The sequence below is a fragment of the Petaurus breviceps genome, unplaced genomic scaffold (assembly GCF_028583685.1).
Source record: "Petaurus breviceps papuanus isolate PSGF00001 unplaced genomic scaffold, PetGlider_PUasm1.0 185, whole genome shotgun sequence".
NCBI classification, from domain to species: domain Eukaryota; kingdom Metazoa; phylum Chordata; class Mammalia; order Diprotodontia; family Petauridae; genus Petaurus; species Petaurus breviceps.
This window is the reverse complement of record NW_027185797.1, coordinates 6592291-6600152: the sequence shown is the minus strand read 5'-3', so window position 1 is coordinate 6600152 and position 7862 is coordinate 6592291. Positions and strand designations below refer to the sequence as shown.

At 43.6% G+C, this 7862-nt stretch overlaps 1 protein-coding gene across 2 annotated transcripts in view; it reads left to right on the top strand.

Annotated features, from left to right (window-relative positions):
* Positions 1-7862, top strand: part of NEK11 (NIMA related kinase 11) — a 275778-nt gene that overhangs the window by 185109 nt on the left and 82807 nt on the right. For both annotated transcript variants that reach the window (XM_069088393.1, XM_069088392.1), the window contains one exon: positions 4550-4743. In XM_069088393.1, the coding sequence (XP_068944494.1) occupies positions 4550-4743 (194 nt within the window). The remainder of the gene's footprint in view (positions 1-4549; positions 4744-7862) is intronic.

Genomic DNA, 7862 nt, shown 5'->3' with positions numbered 1-7862 from the left:
GAGAGAGAGAGAGAGAGAGAGAGAGAGAGAGAGAGAGAGAGAGAGAGAGAGAGAGAGAGAGAGAGAGGCAATCCAATCTTATGGTAAGAGTGAAGTCTAGAAAGCTAGGTGAATAGAATGTTCAGGAGACTCATTGGGTGACCTTGACTCCTGTCTTTGCCCTAGGGGCTCCTGGGTGAGACAGCTGGAAAAGAAGAGCATAGACCTAGGGCCATAAGAGACCTCAACGGCCTTGTGGTGCATCAGTAATCATATTTTAAGCTTTTATTATGTGCCAGGAAGCTGGGTGGTGAAATGGATAGAGCTCCAGGCCAGGAGTTAGGAAGACCTGAGTTTAAATCCAGCCACAGACAATTTATTAGCTGTGTGACCCTCGGCAGGTCACTTAACCCTGTTTGCCTCAGTTTCCTCATCTGTAAAATGAGCTGGAAAAGGAAATGGCAAGCCACTCCTTCTTTGTCAAGAAAACGAAGATTTGGACACAAATCGGTGACAAAAATTTTGGTCACTGGATGGCTTGGGTAGTCAAAATGAAAATCTTCATTAGGGGATCTTAACCTTGTCACCAAAATTTATGTGTTGAAGTTCAAAAGTATTATTATCTGCCAGCCACTTCATTCTCAGGGGTATCAAGCAAGAGCTTTTACCTAAAAAGGTGATCAGATGAACACAAAGGCCTAGATAAGGACAAAAGATTCGTAATGTCATGGGGAGAGTAGAACACTGGGGTTCAGTGCCTTGCCCATGGCAGTCTCTTAATAAATGCAACATGGCACATTGGGTGGGGTGCTGGCTTTGGAGTCAAAAGACTTGAGTTTGAATCCTGCCTCTGTCACCTGCTACCTGGGTGATATTGGGCCAAGCATATAGCCTTTGTTGGCCTCAGTTTCCTCATTTGTTAGACAAAGAGGCTGAGCTAGCTCAGGGGTGTCACACATGTGGCCTCAAGCTCATGAAGCTATCAACACTCCCAACAATACTGTATGACATAATGTTAATGTTGTGCTTTTCTAGGTCAATAGGCAGCCCTCCAGGATTCTTGTGTATGGCTTAGTAACCTCCATGTTTATTTGACTTGGACATCACTGATCTGTGATTTCTGGGGTCCCTTCTAGTTTTTTTTTTTATCGATTGGGAAAATCCCACCACCTTAGGGAAACCCAAGTTCTAGACCTGTCTCTGTTATTCCTATGAAGAGCTTTGGGCTAGGGTATGGGAGATCGGAGTTCTGGCCTTGCCTCTTCCACACACTGGCCCTGTTGGCTTTGACTAAGTCCATTTAAGTGAGGCATCCTCGGCTGCCTCAGGGGCAGACTTTGCATAATATCTTCCCTGCCTGCTGTACAGAAAATGGGAAAATATGCCAGAAGCCCTTTGGAAATCATATAGATCTACCATAAACATCTCAGAGCACAGGAATGATGCAGAATGATCTTAGACAAAATACATTTCTAAAACTCCCCCCCGCCCCTTAAATAAAATAACAAAGACCGTAACAGCCACACATTCACCAAGACCATCATGTGGAATCTTTTCCCACTGATAGCAAGTTGTCATTTGGACTTGGTAAGTGTAAAATTCTTAATGTTTGCTAAGGAAAGGTAGAGGTAGAAGAGTAGAAGATTTGGGGCCTGAATCTAGATTGTGTTGAATCAGTGGGTGAAAGCAAAACATAAATAATTTGGTCTACTTCAGGCAAGACACAGAGAGCATAAAGATATAAATGAGGAAGCTGTAGCTGAATGTTAAGAGACTTACTGGCATCCTGAAATTAAAGCCTAACGGGAAGAGAATATTTAGAGCAGTTAACACTTCTGCTGTATTAACGTATACTTTTGGAATTGTTCAAATGCGCCGTAGCTGATTCCCAAAATGCCCTAACAAAAACCTATACAGTTTTAGCAAAATATAGGGCCCATCAGTCTAAGGCAGCCAAACCAAAGGAATATGATGGATAGACATCCTTAGAGAACATGGCAAACGAGTCAAAAACCTACAGAGATGCTTCTGCAATGAGGGAATACTAGTTCAACAAGAATTAGTAGAAGCTGGTAATGGGCATACCTGAGTGGCAGTGGGCATAAATATGTCCATTGTCCAGTATCACTGAAACCAGCTGACCTCTGGATGGAACCTATGAAGCAACTAAGATCCAAGAAGGGGATTGAAAGATCGCCCGTGGGCGGCATCCATATGAGCCTGACCAGCAACATTTTAATGAAGAAATACTGAATTGTGACTCATGTGGATTTATTTGAGGGAACAGAAGTTTATGGTGGCAATTCACAAGCAGGTCATTGACACCAGAAACTACATAAGATTATTTATTTTTTTAAGGAGACTGGATTTAGTGATCAATGTAAATGATGCAAGGACATAGTAGAGAGGGTGCATGTAAAGTATGGCCTGGTGTCTGGGATTATACATCAGAAGCTCCCTCCCTTATGGAATTCTCCCATAAGACAAAAGACAAGTGTCATGCCTACAAATACAGACCTCTGGAGAGATCAGCCAATAAACCAAACTTTGCTGGAACCCAGACCATTATCACAGACCAAACTATTGTCCAGAATTACCTAGATGTGATACTGGTTCATAAAAACTTAAGGACAACATGGAGAATAGATGTCTCTATCCCAGACAACACTCATAGTCTCCAAGCTAATTGGAAAGAAAAAGCTTTATAGCCCAACATGTAGACTGCCCATCTGTTACCTTGCTGCCTTGCTGCTAGACTGGACAGACCACCTCTTTTCTGGTCACGTCTCTCTGCTAACTTTTAGGCTACTCCTAACGTTCAATTCTTGGATAATATGCTAAATACAATTGTTGACCACGGTGCCTCTTCACTGCCTTTCAGGAGACCTGCAACTTAAATTCTTTATAGACTGTGGTATGCCATGATTCTATCCTGTAATTGTCTTATTGATGATAAATGATGCAACTTATCATTAACATGATAAATTAAGTAACAACATGTAGGTCTTCTTAAAATAGCCATATTAATTATATATAATATCATGCTATAATAATTCAATATTGCCAAGTATAATAATTATGATTACAAGGATTTTTAATTGGTATTTTCATATCCCAGATGAAGGGATTTGTTTGGGGCTTAATTGAAGAAGGGCTAAATAAAAACCTTTTCCCCAGAACCTGTATCATCCATAATCTCCTCTCTTTGTGTGCAATGCTCATCTGGAACACTGGGGATGCAGTCTCTGAGGCAGTCATTATTGGATTCCTTGGTAAACACACTCCGTCATTGCCTACTAAATGTGTGGGAATTCCAGAGCACTGCTCTGATGCATCAGTTATCAGGCTCACTGTAGGGGGAGAGGAAATTAAAGTTATTTGTCAAAGAGCATTTTCCCTTTGATGGGAAAAGTGAGCATTAAGGCAACAAGTGATTGCACACAGGCCAAGAGAACACTTTGATAAACAGAGTTGGAGGGGATTGCATTTCCTTTGCCTCCTCCCTTGGAAGAGGAAGCGAAAGGGAGCCCATATAGAGCCAGCCATTGGGTATGTGCTGCGACAGTGGCCTTGTTGACTGGGTATGCTCTGCAAGCCCAGGATGGGCTCTTGGTGATGTGGAGGGCTGTTTTGCTCACATAGGACGTTATTCCCTTAGGTAGTTCTTGATGTTAGTATACATTTTATTAATAATAATAGTTGTTCAGTCTTGTCCCACTCTTCTAGACCCCATCTTGAGGTTTTCTTGATGAAGATACTGGAGTGGTTTGCCATTTTCTTCTCCAGTTCATTTTATAGATGAGGAAACTGAGGCAAACAGAGTTAAATGACTTGCCCAGAGTCACACATCTAAGAAGTGTCTGAGGCTAGATTTGAACTCAGGAAGATGATTCTTCCTGACTCCAGGTGCAGCTCTCTATGCCCCCCCCCAGCTGCCCTAATGATAATAATAATAATAATAATAATAGTTAGGTATGTAATAATAGAGTTTTAAGATTTGAAAATTTTATATAGGACTTTGAGGTTTATTAATTCATTAATTTATAGTACTTTAAGGTGTTATTAGATCCTCAGAATAGAGAGGCAGGTACTGTTATTATCTACATTTTACAGTTGAGGATACTGAGGCAGACAGCAGGGAAGTCACTTGACCATGGACACACAGCTAGTAGGTTCCTGAGGCTGCATTTGAACTCAGGTCTTCCTGACTCTGGACCCAACCCTCTGTCCATTGCACCCCCTCACTGCCAATATTTTCTACCTGATTTCAAAGAGGAACACTTTTAAGCAATAGTGACATCACTGTTTTCATGGCTTTCTTTCCTGGCATTTCAAAAGGAAGACAAGAATGGCGTCTTCTCTGCTCTTGCTGACTCTTGCCTTTGGCAGATGTCTCCCGTTCTTGCCTTGATTTCGTTTGTAAGTAGCTGGGCTGCGTGCTCTTATAGGGAGCCATTGATGAGACAACAGGTTTGTAAGTCGCCTCTTTCCACATCTCTGGGGAAAACGCCATCTTACTGCCTGTAAGTGTGACTGTAATCCACAGTTTTCTGACCGTGTCTCATTTCAGAGATCCCAGAAGATCCCTTAGAAGCTGAAGAGTATTATGTGGATGTCTTTGATTCCTGTTCGGAAGCAAGTGAGGACGATCCAATAGAAGAGGTGATAGAAGAGGAGGAAGATGGGGAGGAAGAGGTGGAGGAGGTAGAGGAAGACAAGGTGGAGGAGGAAGCAGCAGAGAGCACTTTCAGGACCAGTCACCAGGTATGTGTTCTCCTCGGAAGGCCTAGAACTGTCAAAATCTCCAGCTGTTCCATTAGTCTCCCAAGAGACTAAAGATGGCGCAGCCCTGGGCACTAGGGTGTGTTTACAGGAGCTCCATCCAAAGCCAGATGGAAACCCCTCCTTGTCTCTTGCCTGGACCATTGCAATAACCTTCCAGCTGGTCTTCTCCTTCCTCTCTCTCCCTGTGCCAGTGCATCTTCCACATGGGGATCCCATAGCTCTGACCCTGGAGTCAGGGACACCTAAAACCAAATCCAGCTTCAGATTCCAGTCCAGTCTCAGATACTTCCTATCCATGTGACCCTGGGTGAGTCACTTCACCCTGCCGGCCTCAATTTCCTCCTTTGTAAAATGAAGTGGAGAAGGAAATGGCAAACCGCTCCAGTGTCTCTGCCAAGAAAACCCCAGATGTGGTCACAGAGAGTCAGACGCGACTCAGCAGAAGCTGAACCACCACAGCAGAATGACAGCTGAATCTCCTGCCTTCCCGGGTCTATTTCATTTTGTCGCCCCTTATTCCACACTCTCTGTTCAAGTGAAACGGACCCATTTGCAGTTCCAGGAGCTCAGCAGTCCTACCTCCTTGCCTTTGCACGGGCTGCTCCTCCTTCCCAGAATGCACTCCCTCCTTACCCGCACCTCTTAGCAGCCTTGGCTTTCTGGGCAGGGCTCAATTCAAGTGCTGCCTCCTTTCCTGATGCCCCTAATCATCAGAGCTCTCCTCCCTCAGGTTCTGTCTTATTTATTTGTCTGTTTAAATGCTGCAACACCTCCCCTGCCCCCACATGCACACACTCTTCAGTAGACTGTAACCTTGAATGAAGGGGCTGTTTTTATATTGTCTTTGTATCACTAGCACCTCGTATGGGGCAGGTGCTTAATAAATGCTGGTCAGATGAATGTCAGCTAGTGTTGTAGACTAGATGCCCAACCAACCTCTGCTCTCATGGATACTTATTCCTAAGACGGGGGAGGATTTTGCTTAGGAAAAAGGAGGTGAGCAGAGAAGAAAGACTTTTTATTTGAGGGGGAGAGGTAGGGCGATTGGGGTTAAGTGACTTGCCCAAGGTCACATAGCTAGTTTTGTGTTAAATGTCTGAGGTTGGATTTGAACTCAGGTCCTCCTGACTCCAGGTCTGGTGCTCTATTCCCTGAACCACCTACCTGCCCTGAGAAGAAAGACTTTTATTGAGTTTATATACCACTTCTCATTTGGGGGCTGAAACCTTAAACTCCTCCCTCCCCAAGCGCCATGTTGTCAGTGGATGCAGAGAAGAGTGAATGGGGAACCTTTTATTTGGTCGGAGGCCTTTGGCCCACATAGAAACCTCAACCAAGAGCCAGAGAAGTAAAAGGATGCTTTTGAGGGGGGAGGGAAGGGAAGGGATTTTGTATTTGAGAGGGGAAGTTTAAACACTCCTGTTTTAAAAATTCAGAACAGGGGACCTACCTCCAGGACATGAAGTCAGAAGGCCACAGTCCAAGGCCCAGCTCTAACTATAGCTGTCATAAGAATGTGAGCAAAGTCGAGTAACAGCTCTAAGCCTTCCTTACTCTGGAAAATGAAGGCATCAGACTAGATGATCCCTAAGACTCCTTTAAGCTCGAAATCCAACGACCCCTGGGCTTTCTCATTTGTAAAGAAGGGGATCATAACCCTTGTACTTCTCACTTTACAAATTCTGAAGAAAGTGCTTGAAATTATAAAATACAAACAGTAATTTTTACATAGCATTTAGTGGTCTACCAAACACTCTCATTTGGTAAAGGATACACCATATGAAGTAAACCCTAGGTGTGAGCTATAATAATATGAATTACTATTATTATTAACAGTACTAAGTGGTAAAGAATGAATGATTTTTATGGACAGTTAAAGGAGAGACAAAGAAGAAGAATATGAAAGAGGAAAAGGAGGGGGTGGAGATCAAGAGATAAAGAAAAACAGTCATAGAGGAAATCCAAGACCTACACATACAGAGACGATCGTTGAATCAGTAAGCATTTATTAAGCTCCTACTGTGTGCCAGGGTGGAAACTAGGTGGCACGGTGGATAGAAAGCCAGGCCTGGAGTCAGAAAGGACTGAGTTCAAATCCAGCCTCAGACATTAATTAGCTCTGTGCCCCTGAGCAAGTCATTTAACCCCTGCCTGCATAAAAAGCTGAAGAAGGAAATAGTAAACGATTCTAGTATCTTTGCCAAGAAAACCTGTGGTTAGTATTGGTGTGTATGGTCCACAGGGTCACGAGAAGTCAGATATGATAGAACACCAACAGCAATAACGTACCAGGTACTGTATTACACGCAAGGGGTACGAAGAAAGGCCAAGAACGTCCCCTGCTTTCAGTGAAATGGGAGAGACTTCTTGTTGTTGTCCCATTGTTTTCAGTTATGTCAGATGCTTAATGGCCCCATTTGGGGTTTTCTTGGCATAGATGCTAGAGAGGTTTGCCATTTCCTTCTCCAGCTCGTTGTACAGATGAGGAAACTGAGGCTCACAGGGTGAAGTGACTCACTCAGGGTCATACAGCTAGTGTCACAGGCAGATTTGAATTCAGGTTCTCCTGACTCCAGGCCCAGCATTCTATTCACTGTGACACCTAGCTGCACCATCAAAAACCACTGCGATAGTTTTTTTTATAATGTGATCTTTGAAATAGGTCATCGCTGAATTGGAACAAGCCCTACAGCCCCTTCAGAGTACATCTATAGCTGTCATCACAGTGGTGTACTTTACCATTGCAAGTGCTGGGGGTGGGGAAGGAAGGAAGAGCCTGTCACTGAAATGGCTTTTCTCCATTCCAATCGACATTGGCCAGTGCTTCAGAACTTGACAAATGTGTTCCTATCGTCTCCAGTCATCTTTCGATTTCATTGTTTGTCTTTTCCTTTCCAGAGTGAAACAAATGTTTTAGGAATAGCATTAAACCTTGTGGTATGACCTGTGTGGGAGTAGGTGCTATTTCATGAATATGTCTGTTTTAAGTGGGCCTTTCAGGACTCTAGTATTTGTTCTTGCCATGATGAAGGGCTCCCAGGGTCCATTTTCCCAATCCTCTCTCTCTCTCTCTCTCTCTCTCTCTCTCTCTCTCTCTC